The sequence below is a fragment of the Notechis scutatus genome, chromosome 3, assembly GCF_049901735.1.
Source record: "Notechis scutatus isolate UNSWTSFEM ecotype Mainland chromosome 3, rNotScu1.2, whole genome shotgun sequence".
In the NCBI taxonomy this organism is placed as follows: domain Eukaryota; kingdom Metazoa; phylum Chordata; class Lepidosauria; order Squamata; family Elapidae; genus Notechis; species Notechis scutatus.
In genome coordinates, this window is record NC_142011.1 from 38,957,954 (window position 1) to 38,973,084 (window position 15,131).

At 37.4% G+C, this 15,131-nt stretch overlaps 1 protein-coding gene across 4 annotated transcripts in view; it reads right to left on the reverse strand.

The window, feature by feature from the left end:
* The window catches only part of HIPK1 (homeodomain interacting protein kinase 1), a 36,453-nt gene extending 25,393 nt beyond the window's left edge, over positions 1-11,060 (reverse strand). For 2 of the 4 annotated variants that reach the window (XM_087959561.1, XM_026675143.2), the window contains exons 1-2: positions 10,734-11,035; positions 4,540-5,617 (exon numbers count right to left, since the gene is read on the reverse strand). In XM_087959561.1, coding sequence (XP_087815687.1) covers positions 4,540-5,615 — 1,076 coding nt within the window. In that variant the 5' untranslated portion in view covers positions 5,616-5,617; positions 10,734-11,035. Of the gene's footprint in view, positions 1-4,539; positions 5,618-10,572; positions 10,712-10,733 lie in introns of those variants that run through there. The other 2 variants (XM_026675139.2, XM_026675142.2) reach the window with 2 other exon arrangements.
* Positions 11,061-15,131: the final 4,071 nt, after the last annotated feature.

The window sequence follows — 15,131 nt, forward strand, 5'->3', positions numbered from 1 at the left end:
ATGTGTCTCTTTCACTCCAGTGAAGGAAGGTGGGAAAGATGAAATTAATGAAGAATATGTCCTATCTTGCTTCAACAGGGAGTCTGTATTGGATCCCACTAACTCTGACAAAAGAAAGGAACTCTAGCTTGCAGTTATGAAAATGAAAGGAATCCCTGTATTCATACAACTGAAAGCTGGAGTCAAATATATTAACTTGAGACTCATGAAATATTTAAAAACCCTAGAAATGTGAAGAGATCTTGTTGTTTTTGTTAGTTTTGGTACAATGTCTATTCTTAGCATTATGTAAATCTGAAATAAGTCTAGAGCAAATCAAGGCAAATTTCTTCTTTAAGAAGTTTAAGAGCAGAGCTACTGGTAGTCCTCAACTTACAACCACAATTGAGCCCAACATTTATGTTGTTAAGTGAGAAATTTATTAAGTGAGTTTTGTCCCATTTTATGACTTTTCTTTCCACAGTTGTTAAGTGAATCGCTGCAGCTGTTAAATTAATAACATGGTTGTTAAGTGAATCTGGTTTCCCCATTGACTTTGCTCATTGGAAGGTCACAAAAGGCAATTACATAACTCCTGGACACGCAACTGTCATAAATGTGAGTCAGTTGTCAAGCATTCGAATGTAAATCATGTGATCATGGGGATGCTACAACGGTTGTGTGAAAAACACTCGTAAGTCACCTTTTTCAGTGATGCTGTAACTTTGAACAGTCACTAAACGAACTGTTGTAAGTCGAGGACTACCTGTATTAGTGACAGAATAGATTTAGTATGAGTAATTTCCTGTCCTTAAGAGATGTGCACAAACATCATATCTATATTTTTCAACAGAAGTGGGGGTTTTTTCTAATATTTACAGACGTTTGTTATATATTGTGTCTAGAAAAGAAGTTTAGCAAATTAGAACCTATCCTCTTTTGAACATATTTTATTTATTTTAGAAAATGTATACTGCTGCCTACTCACCCATGGTGATTTAAGGCAGCTTACATGAATATAAAACATCATATAAATATAAAAATAATAAAATAATAAAATAGAACAATAGCCTCCCACCCACCCCCATCCCTGCAACAACACATATTTATACCAAGCCATTTAATGGACTCCATCCCTTTCTGGGTTCCCCAGGCCAGCTGGCAGAACCATGGCTTCAGCATCTTCCAGAAGAGTATTAGAGTGGGGGCCAATCTAATCTCTGGGGGAATGATGCTCCAGAGGGAGCCACTACTATATTCTATTTTTTTTAACAAAACACTTTACCAACAACTTTCAACTGTGTCATGCTTTACAATAACACACCGAAATATAAGCATTAGATACTTGTGGGAACAAAAATCACATTTCAAACAGTTACGTATGTTGGTCTAATACTAATACTGGAATTTTTTTTATCCAATAGACTTAATACTTGCATAGTTGCTCTTTCTTAGAACAGCTGTTTCTCAGTTTATGAAGCTGTAGTTATAAATAGGAAACAGCTCTACTAGCGCTTCACCGCTCTTTCATATTGTGTTCTCCAATGTATTAGAAAAATATAACACACTTTTTACTGTTCTAGGATTGACAGATTTATAATTTGGCCAGAGAAGTAAGCACACATGCAGGGCACACCTCCCGTTGCTTTTTGGCCACATCCTCATTTCTTGCATCCATAGACAAGGAAATAGGTTTGGGGAAAAGATGTCAACCCTACCAACAATAAATGGCAGAGGGGGGGAAAGGAGCTGGTCTAAACTAAGATTTAAATTAGAACTATGGCTCTACAATATTCTACTATAACTGGAAACATTTTCCTTAATTAAAAAGGCAATTCCAGGGACAACCTCAAATATTACAAGAATTAGAACAAAAATGAATATTTTAATTTATGTATAGATTACGACCACAATCTCTTCTAAGATTATCAATCCTACCCAACTTTAGCAACAGTAATTGTAGTAATAACAGTAATAAACATAAATCAAGGTTTCAGTTTCTAGGATTAACTGTGTCTAGAGCAGGGGTGTCAAACTGGATTTCTTCAAGGGCCAGATCAGCATTGTAGTTTTCCTCTGTGGGCGGGCTGGATGGGGTGGGGGCGAGATGGGAGACGGGACAGATGTCTGCTGCAGCACTTTGCCAGCCAAAACAGGGCACCATGAGAGCCCCCCCCCCCCCATGTTCCATTTTGGACGGCAGAGTGCTGGAGGCCATCCAGGCTGAAAACAGGACGCGAGGGGTTCACACATCTCTACCACACCCCATTTTGGCCAGCAGAATACTGCAGGAGGCCATCCAGTCTGACAAGCACACACCCCTCCCCCATGCCAAGTTTTGGCTGCCAGAAGCACTGCGGGACAGTCCTTTGTTATTTCCAGGCTGGCCCCACAGACCAGATTTAAGCATCCCGCAGGCCAGATCCTGCCCGCAGGCCTTGAGTTTGACACCTCTGACCTAGACTTAGGATTCTCAAACTCTTTTTAAAAAAAAAAAAAAAAATGCCTGGAATCCAATGATTTGTTTAGAAATTCCCCAACTTTTTAGCCATAATATAGTCTTTGAGGCATATAGTCTTTGAGGCATCTGCAGAAAGTATTGCCAGGTTTCTCCCTCATTTGTTTTGTTTTGTAATTGGCTAAACAGACACAGGGACATTTTGTGAAAACATTAATAATATGCTCACTAACCCAAAATATTTGAGACTAGCACCCATAGTTGAAGGGAGAGCATGATTTGATAAGATATCTTTTAGTTTATATTGTGTATGGACGATTTCCTATTATTAGGTTGGAAAGGATAACTGCATCTTTGGATAAGGCCTGAAATGACTACTTGCCTTGAAATATAATAAGGAGGAATGCTGACAATAGCATAGAATAATATTGTAACTATCATAATTCCCAGCTTGCATGCTGTACTAGATGATGGCAGTTGTAATCTAAAATACCAGATAGTGTTAAGATTCAATTAAACTACGATTTCTAAAGCTAATACATAAATTCAGGGTTCAAGAAAACTAGCTTTCTTTTTAATCACCACTTTTGCCATCAGATGACATGGAAACCAAAACACAACACAACAGCAGATATAAAATTACTATTATTACAATTACCATAATTTAAAATGCAGATCTACAGTAAATAATCTAGTAGAACAAGTTAAAATGCCTCTGTCAATAAGTTTTACATGTTGCTGAACTGAAAGATGAAACAAAATGCAAGTTTAAACTTGGCACTGAAATGAAGAGGCTACTGACACTGCACTAGCAAAGATAAGCTCATCTGTCTGATGAGTGGTGGGACTTATCTTCGTGGGGGATGAGTCTGCCTACCGAGATGAGGTGGACTGGTTGCTTTTGTGGTGTGGAGACAATAACTTGGTCCTCAACACCAATAAGACCAAGGAGCTTATAGTGGATTATAGAAGGAACAGATCAGACATCCAGCCCTTGCTTATCAATGGAGACCAAATGGAGCAAGTGACCAGTTTTAAGTTTCTGGGTGTTACCCTAAAAGAGGACCTGACCTGGGGTGCCCACATTGCAGCCCTGGTCAAAAGGGCCCAGCAGAGTTTATACTACCTGAGACTTCTCAGAAAACAACAACTGAATGAAAAACTGCTGGTGACCTTCTACCACTGCACCATAGAAAGCATTTTAACATACTGCACCTCTGTATGGTTTGCCAATTGCACAGTGGCAGATAGGAAAGCACTCCAGAGGGTTAATGTCATTGCCCAGAAGATCATTGGTTGCCCTCTCCCCTCTTTGGAAGAGCTTTATAGCTCCCGCTGCCTTAAGAAAGTTCAAAACATTCTTAAAGATCCATCTCATCCTGGGAACCCTTTTTTGAACTATTACCATCTGGCAGATGGTACAGAATAATAAAAACAAGGACACATAGGCTGAAAAACAGCCTCTATTCCCAGGGCAGTAGCTCTTTTGAATTCTGCTGTATAGTGTAGTGTTGGTGTGGTGTTGGGGGTTTCTGGTTCAATGTGTGAAGTGTGAAGGATGTGTGTTTGTGTTTATTGTTCATGGTCATGATGTGCACTGAAGATGGTGTTTGATTTCGTTGTACGAGTGCAATGACAATAAAGTAAACTAAGCTAAGCTAAGCTAAACTAAATTAAACTAAACTAAACTGTCTGGCTCATATAATCAAATTTAGCCCAGTGAAGGAATGAAAGAATGATCTTTCTCTGGAGAGCTTATGTTATGGGAAAAACATCCTTCAGGTTCCTCAAACCATCTCAAACCATAACAAAGAAGTGACAGAACACCAAATAGGAACCTGAAGGAAATTCCTGTAACTTTAGGTATATCTGGAATGGATTACTTAGGTTAATTTTTCTTCTTCTTTTGACACAGTGGGCATGCAATCAGTCAAATTAACTTCTAAATGGTGTGTTATGATATAGAAACATTTCATTAAATAAAACTCAGTTCACACTTTAATCCAGTGAGTTGAATTATATCTATTTATATTTAAACTTTTCTATTGCTTCAAGATTTGTGATACAAAAGGCATTACTGAACATAGAAAATGGATACTTACCTATAATATCGTGACTGTAAATAAGTGGAGCACACAGCTTTTGAGACATGACTAGCAGAGCCAAAGTCTATGACTTTGACTCTATATGGCTGGCGCACAGGATCCACCAACATGATGTTTTCAGGCTTTAGGTCAGCATGTATTAGACCTAAGCTTTTCAGTTTCATCAAAGCAGTAGCCACTTGTTGTAATATTGGTCGAATGTATTTCAGAGGCAGAGGGCTAAACTTATTTTGTTTTAAGAAGTCATACAAATTTTGCTCCAGCATCTCAAACACCAGGCATGTATGGTTTTTGTGTTGAAAACACTCATATGAACGGACAAAGTTATATTCATCAGCATTCTCACTACTCAGTCGAGAGAGGATGCTCACTTCAATTTGACCTTGCCTGGCATAAGAAGGGTGATTTTTCAAAATTTTGATGGCAACTATTTCTTTTGTACTGCGCTTCCAGCATTTTGCCACCTGTCCAAAAGTTCCTCGTCCCAAGAACTCCAAGACTTCATAGCTATTTGTCATAGAACAAAGGATTTCATGCTGGACTAGCTGGTAATCACCTTCACCACTGGAACTACTGCTTTTGGTTGTTACAGTGGTGGTAGTGGCCGCAGCACCCACCGCAGGTCTGTTTTGCAGCATGAGAGGTGGATGTTCCTCAATTATCTGCACGCTACCGTTGCTGTCAACTTCTTCACTTTTCCTTTTTAAACCACATTTTTGATATGGTTCCAGTAAAGCAATGTTAGCCCTGTGTGTTAGGGCTTGGCTGTTTTGAAAGGATGTTGTTCCGCCACTGCCTGTACTGTCTGCTGCTGTAACCACAATGTGCTCAACTGAAGGAGCAGGGAGGAGGAGGTTCTGATCATAAGCAGGGATACTGAAGTTTGCTACCTGGTGAGAAGAGCTTGCTGGCCCTTGAGCACCAGAGAGATTTTTGCTGTGACTGTAATACTCGTCACTGTTACTTTGTCCTGAAACATCCCAGCTAGAGGGCTCCACTTTCAGTTTCTTGGCACTGCAAAAGGCACTCGAAGATACTGATGGAGGTGAAAACACCTGCAGCTGTGAGGCCATACCTAGAGGAAACAAAGAACTATACGTCATATTGGCAGGAATAGAAATCACAAATCTTTTACCACCAAATAAGAACAGCTAACTCATCATTCATTCCCCCAAAATTTGCTATTAACAATTACAATTTTATCCCATTTCTCTAGGTATATATCTTATAAAACCTGCTTAGAAGCAATAGCAGGAAAAGAAACTGTAATTATTATTCTGGAATTATTCCAACAGAGCAACTAGTTGCAATAGATCACTCTATGGAGAAGGGAAATTCCAGTTGAATGGATATTCATCCACCTTCTTTGGAAGGTTAGAAAAGTCCAAGTCAATATTACAGTGGTACAGTGAAAGAAGGTGATCTATAAATCTATCCATAGTTTTACTATAATTTAGGCACAAAATTCTACTTTTCACATAATTAAAGTTGTGCGTTTGTGGTTATGTGTGATGGGAGGCAAACAAATCTAATAAATAGACAGATAAATAAATAAATAAAGTCAATCTTGACCCTGATTACATGGATAAATCCACACTGCTTTGTTGGCATTATTCAGAAGGGGTTTGCAACTGCTTTCTCCTAACTTGCTGAGACAATCACATAGCTGAATTTATGCCTAGGGTAGAACTACAACTCAAGAGTCTAAACTTTCTAGCCAGATGTTTTTAAACAGTACACCAAATAGGTACAAAGGTTATCTTGGTTATATTAACTGAATGACCAACCTAAGCTGAGCTGCGCACGCGAATGTGCATACTCTGGTCAGACACTCATGCGGCCCAATTCAAAATCGGCCACCACCCAGTAGTGGGTGGGGACCCCATCTTAGGATACTAAAACTTCATTTTATTTAATATTTATATTATATTAGTGTTCAATTGGGCCTTTAAATTAACCTTTAATAGTTAAAAATTATTTTTAATTATTTGATTTTTCCCAGGATAAAGACAACTATATAACACAAGATTATTCAAGAGCTACCCAAAAAAAAATTAAAAATAAAACTTATGAACTTTTTTTCAATTTTGAAGATATACACGTCTACAACTATATAATCCAGGCATTATGTAAGATATTTGTACAAATACTCCATATTCAATTCATAAATTGCAACATTTTTATTTGCAATGTTAATGAAATCTCATTCTGCAACTAACTTTCCTATTTAAACAAAGACATTCACTCACAATGCTATTTATGCTACCTGTACCGTTAACACATTTTTTTTTATCTCATCTCCCAGCAATGTGATTAAACTCTTTAAAATGCTGCCTATGGTTCCTTATGCCATCCATTCAGACCAGTAGAAGTATGCTCAGTAAAAAAAAATGGAAGAAAAAATAGCTACAAGTAGTCCTCAACTTATGATCACAATTGGGCCCAAACTTACTGTGGCTAAGCAAGACATTTGTTAACTGAGTTTTACCCCATTTTATGACCTTTCTTGCCATAGTTAAGTGGATCACTGCAGTTGTTAAGTTAGTAACATGGTTAAGTGTTGTTAAGTGAATCTGGTTATGCTTGTCATTGATTTTGCTTGTCAGAAATTCACAAAAGATGATCACATGACACTAGGACACTACAACCATCATAAATATGGGTTGCTTGCCAATTTTGATCATGTGACCATAGACATGCTGCAAGATCGCAGGTGTGAAAAATGGTCATAAGTCACTTTCTTCAGTGCTTGTAACTTTGAATGGTCACTAAACGAACTGTTGTAACTCGAGGGCTATCTGTATTACAAGATAGTTCTGAAAAAATATGCATTTAACTCATATCAACTATCTCAAATGCAGTTTCAAATTTGAGTCATGTCCAGATTGCATTAATTTTGCTCGTGAAATGCCCTAACATAAAAATAAAATATCCCTTAATAACTTCCAGTATTTTTAAATACTAGAATCCTATTTTGACTACTAACTATAACAATGAATACATTGTTTCAAGAAAACATCACCAACTCTAGGGCAAAGGAAGAGTCAACTTCCTACATGTTAGTAATCCAATTTTATTAGGTATTCTAATAATACTCCTGCAAAATGTTAACTTTTTTTTCTCACTCTATCAATATCAGGTCTAACAGAGGCTTAAACTTTAAGACTAGTGTTTTGCCAAGTAAACTATATTCCAATTCTGACAATATAAATATTTTTGGACTTTTAGGAGCTTAGCTATTAATCTATTTGTTCAAACTACTGCAAAGTTTGAATCTCTCCCCCATAACTACTGGCTTTTAATAATGAATATAAATGTGTGCTTCTTGTATATAATACAATATAAATTATCCTATACTGAGTTGACTACCCTTTATTTACCCAGCAATAATCAGATGCCAGTTACCAGTGCTAGCACCTCTCATGCAAAGCAAAAGCAGCAGCACCTTATACATATTTTTCTAGAATATTGGCAGAGAACCCAGTATTTTGAAAAGCTACCATCCATTTCAAAGGTTTATTTCAACTTTATAGCATATTAGCTCAATGAATTAAAAAAACAGTAGCAAGAAAATCAAATCTGGCTCCAAGAAATAAATCTTGAGTTTTTATTCCCAAGCAATATCTGCCCAAGGAAAACTGCTATACTAAATGCACTGTATCAAGTTTTGAAGACCAACCATGATGCATGTTTCAGCAGAATACTTTCATCAGTATCCAGGAAACTGTCTTAAAACCCTCTCCATCTTGCATATAAACTACATCTAATGCCACATCAGCATCAATTATGTGTTATAAAATTGGTCTAAATGCAAACTATTACCAGGATAAAACACTGTTTTGCTGCTACTTACTATCACTTCTTCAATAGTTTAAAACATGGAAAATCACAGCATGATTTTAATTCTAAAGAACTATATCAAAGGTGTGATTTCAGCAGGAGGAAGTGTCACCATTTTGGGTTACAAAGACCTAGATAGTTTTCAGTCAGTGTTGCATCATGGTTAATTTTTAAACTGTTTAATCAATTATTCTATCAACACATTCTACCAGTGAGTATTAGACTGGACTAGATAAAATGTTGGTTCCTTAGAGCAATTCTCTTCATAAGTAAACAAATGAATAAGGAAAAGCCAGTGAACAGGGAGCAGGTTTGTTCAGTGGTGCTAAATGATTAGGAAAATCTTGTCGAAAAGAAAAATATCATTTGTATGTAATGTACATTAACTTGTAGAAGGTACTTCATTATACCAGAATGCCTGTAAATTATGGCAATTTTAAAAGGGGATTTAAGCCTTATGTTCCACAAACATATCTACCAAATTGCTAGTACCGTAGCATTATGGCACACTATATTATATACATATGTACATATACATACATATAATATCCTCCATTAAACTCATTATGCCTTTGAAATTAAGTTTGAACTACATATTAATACATTTATATCTTGCTTATCTTCAAAAAAGGTCTACTACAGAACATTTTATTTATTTGTTAAATGTATATCCCTTCATTAAATGTATATCCATTATATTCATTAAATGTATATCCATTCAGGTACTCATGCAAGTAAACATAGTATTTCCTCCATTTTTTTGACAAGTCACCTAATGGTTGAAGGTGGACTTGAAAATATGTCTCTTCAGTGTCATCCCCAATAACTTAAGTTCTATACCACATATATTTTACTAATGAAAAAAAATCAGCATTTTTAGACTCATATCACCTATGTGCAATGAGCTATGTCTCATCCAGTTGACTGAATTATCTCAACTGCTTGAGATCATACGTTCTGTACCATAACCACAATGTTCAAACAATGCACAAGCAATAACTAGCCAACCACATTTTAGCTTAGCATCTTACATAAACACAGCCATTCATATGTAGTAACTTAATCCTAGCAACTTATGTGAAAACTTTCAAATCATGACTATTTTCGTATCAAATTAACTGAGGAATGCCTCAAGATGAATTACTTATAATTCACAGGACTAAATCTAAAACCTCTAGCTACTTCTTACTCTAAAAGAGCATTTTTAAGTACTATCTGGAACTTCTACTAAGAACTTATTTTGGCTCTAGGTATAATCACTATAGGAAACTGAAGGAAGACCATAATTGCAACAATAGCATGCCACAAGGCATACAAAGATACCTCATATAGTTTGCTATAAGACCACTGAGAAATCAAGCAACTACAGGTAGCCTTCAACTGACGACCACAATTGAGCCCAAAACTTCTGTTGAGACATTTGTTAAGTGAATTTTGCCCCATTTTACGACCTTTCTTACCACAGTTAAGTGAATGTTGCAGTTGCTAAGTTGGTAACATGGTTGTTAAGTGAATCTGGCTTACCCACTGATTTTTGCTTGTCAAAAGGTTGCAAAAGGTGATCACCTGACCTTGGGACACAGCAACTGCCATAAATATCAACCAGTTGCCAAGCATCTGTATTTTGATCACATGATCATGGGGATGCTACAAAGGTTAAGTGTGAAAAATGGTCATAAGTCACTTTTTTCAGTGACTTTGTAATTTTGAACGATCACTAAATGAGAACTACCTGTATTCTAACGTTATTGTTCTAGGAGAAAAACAAATTGATTTTTCCTGTGTGTATGTGTGTGTTTAAATGTTTATTTCCTGGGAAAATAGGTGGCAGTTCTCTGCGAGAAGCACTCCCGCTAATTGTTAATTCAGTATAGTTTTTGTTAAACTTCAACTGAATTTCAGCTCAACAAAAATTGCCTAATGCGCACAGCAGGAGAACGTTCTCGGAAACGTTTGCCTCAATTTACACGCAAGAGTTGAGGAATCCGCTCAAGCGATTTAAGCAGGAGGGGACAAACAAGTTTGAAGAATGGAAAAAACCAGTATCTTTATTCAGGTGTAGAAGTCGCTGGGAACTGGAAAAACAAGGCAGATCACACCATATTAAGGGGAATAAAACAAAAACAACAAGATCGTCTATCGACGATAACTCTGCCACGGGGGTCTTCCGACCGATCACAATTTACTCACTTCTGGCAAGGATTTTCGCTCGTCGTCTTTCCTAGCAGGCCTCAGCGGTCGCCGAGAGATATGGCGGTCACTGACCTATCAGTCAGGTCTAAATCGCGTCCCCAGCGGCCTGTCCCGTCCGACCCTACCCTCTCACGGCCGCCCCGAGGGAAGGTACTTACTCGCCGCCGTTCGGGGTATCTCAATCGCGGGCCGGGCCGGGAGCTGCCTGCCGGTGCCCGGGGACGAGCAGGCGCATCCTAGCCCTGGGCGAAGGGGAGTGAGGCCGCCGCGGCCCTGTCGAGCCGCCCAGCCCACAGGCAGCCCACAGGCCGCTCGGCCTCCTCTTTCGCCAGGCTTGGGCCCCCGTCGCCCGCCAGCGAGCCCAGCCCGGCCCCGGCCCCGCCGCTCTGCTAGATGCCGCGCCCTCAAGGGCCCCTCGGTTCAACCCAGCTGCTCCCGCTCCGTTCCGCGCCCCTCGCCTAAATCAGGCTGAACCTGCCGAATGCGGAACTCCAGCTTGCTCCGCACGCTCTGGGCGGCAAGGCGAAGGAAGCCGAGCGCCGAGGGAGGGATGGAGAGGATCATGGGAGCCCACGTGATGTGTGGGGGTGGTGAGGAGGAGGGAAGTTGCTGAGTCGAGTATGGGCTGAAGGCCTGATGGCGCCGGCCTTGGTTGATTCAGGAATCTGAGGGTGCATTTTCTCACAGCCATAGAGCGCTGTGGCGAATGTCTTCTCGATGCGCCCGGCACGGCATCAAACCGAATATCTGCTCAAGTTTTCTTGTGCTGCTTTACTGCGAAATAGCCAAAATCTCTTTTTTTATATAAATAAATTTTATTGATTTTACAATTAAAACAAACCAACAACATACACACAAATGAAAGAAAGAAGAAAATAGAAAGAAAAAAATAGAAAACAATTAAAAAAATTCTCATCTTCAACAGTTTGTAAGATCTCTCTCTTTTTTTTTTTTAGGTAGGTCTAAGGCAGTCAAGTCCCGCTGGCCTTATCGGCTTCTGCCTGCTGTCGCAAACACACTTCGGCTCTTAAGAGATTTTGCTGATCTTAATCTCAGTGTTTTGAAATTATTTCCCATGTGTTAAAAACACATACTGAGTCTCACAACATTCTGACCTGTGTTTATGTAACAATTGTTTTCTGAATCCAATTTTGAGTTGTACAACACTGTACATTTATCACATGAGCTGGATTTCCACAACATCTGCAAAAAATGTGTACCATGCACAATCAAAAACACTTTTTCATATGTGTGTGTGTGTGACTTGTGTAATTTTATAATTAAGGTGCTGAATTGGAAAATTAAGCTCCCTTAAGCATAGAAGTAATGATTATGGCCATACTCTTTCAGCCTCACACACCTCACAGGATTGATGGGAAAATAGGGGGAAGATTATGTACAGCACAATCTGGTACAAAATACTATAAAGGCAGGATATACATGATATGCAAAGGAAGAATTTTAAGATAGTGATATTTAATTGCTATTTGTCAAATGAGAACAGAAATGCTAGATCCAGTAATTTCTTAAGGAGCAAGATCCTGATTCAATCATATGTATGTCTTTTTTCAATTTAAAAAATGTCTATACAATTGATGGCTAAAAGCTATATATATTGGATACACAGTTTTTGCCTTGTGTTTGATCCAAAATCATACGCTTCCATCCTCAAGCATATAAAGCTAAAACTAATATTCTGGTGACTGGGCTCATGTATTGTGAAAACTAGTTGTCTATACTGTGCAAATGCAGGGGAAGGGGGAGATGTAAGATGATGGTACATATCAGTCCTTTAATCTACAAGAGCTTAGTATTTCATATTAAATCAACTAATCTGTCTCTAAGCCTTGTACTAAATAAAACTGGTTGTACTCTTTTGTACTGCCGTTTCCCTCATTCTCCAAATAACATGCATTAAATTTCCAGAATTCTCAGCGAATGTTCCATCTGCACTTGTTAAGTACATTCATCTGATATGGGTACAAACTGAAGACGTTTATTCTGATTCAGTTGCTACTTATGCCTTATTACACACCACACATATATGCACAAGATATATAGAAAAACTGGTGAACATACCTAATCCTTCAGCCTCCTATTTTTTCCACAATAACCCTGTGAGATGCGTTGGGCTGAGAGAGTGACTGGCCAGACTTGTTTAATGACCACATGATTTTCTTAACCATGGCAAAAAAAGGTTGTAAAATGGGATACAACTCTTAATGATCACATTACTTAACAATGAAAGTTCCAGCTCCAATTTTTGTTGTAATTTGAGAACTACCTATAAATAACAATTTGCTAAAATATTTGCTTTTAACAGCAGAGATATTCAACAAATTCTTTGCTAAAACTCTGGAGAGCCATTCATTCATTTCATTCATTCATTTTCATCTCAATAATTCTGAGCAGCTTACAGTTAAAAAAATATTACAATCAAAATACAAAAAACATTTTAAAACAATAAAAACAATAGAAACATCAAACATAAATATGTGTAGCTGATGAGATACTCAGCCAGTTAGCAATACAGCTAGGCTAGGGAGTGTCAGTACTGTATTAAAAATACCTGAACATTTTAAATGTTTATAAATATTGTATATAAGAATATAACAAAGGAGAAGTTAAGAAACTGTAATATTTTAATAGATCTTTTTATAGTATGTTTAAAAAACAAAATATCATTACATGCTTCCTTAATGGACACTTTTTAAAGCCTTCATAAAAGAATCACTTTCCACAAAAAAGTACTACTGGATTTCTTTTTTACAGTGTTTTGGATTGCAGCCTTTGTGGCTTTTTATTGTAGTGATTGTCCAGACGGCAGAAGTCCATGGATGGCCGTCTGCCATCCTTCTGGATGACCCAAATCCCACTTTTTTTTCAATCCTATTAGACAGCAGATAAAAGTTTGTTTCAATCCTATTAGACAGCAGATAAAAGTTTGTTTCAACACAGTTAAGCTAAATCTGAACAAGAGAGCACTAATCCTGTAACAAAAAGACAGCTTTAACAAAAAGTAAGGTATCCATCTTCATAATTTTAGTTTAAATATGTGTGTGTGTGTGTATCAATCCCATTCATCATAGGCAGTACTAATATCAACAAAGGATAAGTTTCTTAAAGCTGTCACAAAAGAACCCTACCTTTCTTCAAGCAGATCTTTGAGAGTCCTTTCCAGCTTTCATTTCAATCAAACAGATTGAATAGATGCCCATAACAGATGCCCATAATGGTATTCTTTCAATTCAGAGAAAAGGTTAAAGTGGCATGGCCCCAAATATGGACTGTGATGGATGGGATAAATTGGTGAAATCATCACAATCCACATCTACATAACAGATGGTTCATGAGGTGTAAGATCTAATATCATGTTGTAGTAATGTTTCCTTTGTTGTACTTTCAAATTCTGCTTAATTGTGTGAAAACTTTGAGCGCTGCAGTATAACACTCTGGGTTGATAGGATGCCAAATTCAAAGAAATCATATGAATACCACCTGCATACCAAAATATGTAACCACAAGTTTTTCTGCTGAAACCTGTTTTGATTTTGGGAGGGTGGGGAACAAGACAGTATGATGATATTCCATGGACTGATGCTTTGTTTCTAAGACATGATAAGTCCATGGCTGTCACAATGTTATGAAGAAATTCATAATAAAGAGCCTCTACTGGGAAAGGGAAGTCATTGTCATCCTGAAGAGATTTCCTCTATTTGAGAAGACTGGCGACTTTTGTTAATTTCAAAAAATGTTTCTTGCTTATTTCATCCTTGGGGTTAAATCTGTTTAAATATACTCTCTAACCTTTTGCCTGGAATTTGTCTGAAAGAGTAGAGAAAGAGAGATGATGGAAATGTTGAATGGTGGAAGTTTGATTTCCTTTCTACACTATGATTTAATTGTTGTTGCTTTTTATTTTATTTTCAATTTTCACCCAAAAGAATTGGAAAGTGACATGCTATATACAGGATACTATTATTAATTGATTTGTGCATGAAAGGAAAAATTATACTCATTATCTCTCATATCACAGATGAAGAAAATATTCCAAGTGCATAAAACACAATCTTCAGATTTTGGACGCTTGTCCAACTAAATATTTAATGATAATAATAATTTATTAAACTTGTATTTCCAAGATAAACCATTGTTTGTTCCAGTGCAATTTTCTAAATAATACATTTGAATATTGCAAAAGTTAAGAGGTGTATGCACATGTGAATTTACACCTTTATTCAATATTTTACTGTATATAATTTAATTGAACTTGAAACATTGCTGCTTAAAATTTTAAAATTGCATAAGCATTTGGTAGCTGTTGATGCATTTTGTAGCAAAAGATGCATTATTTTCCCTGTAGTAGTGGTAAGTTAAGGCTATGAGAATCATCTTAAGTTTCTTTGTTTCATCCTTATATGAGTTGTGGGTGCTATGTTTAGCTAATTCTGGGCTCAGTCACAGTATAATTTCTTAGAAATTTTTAAAAACAGCAGTTCACATCAGTTTCCTTTACAGCTAATTGGGGGAAACATGGTCTTCCGGTATCACAGGAA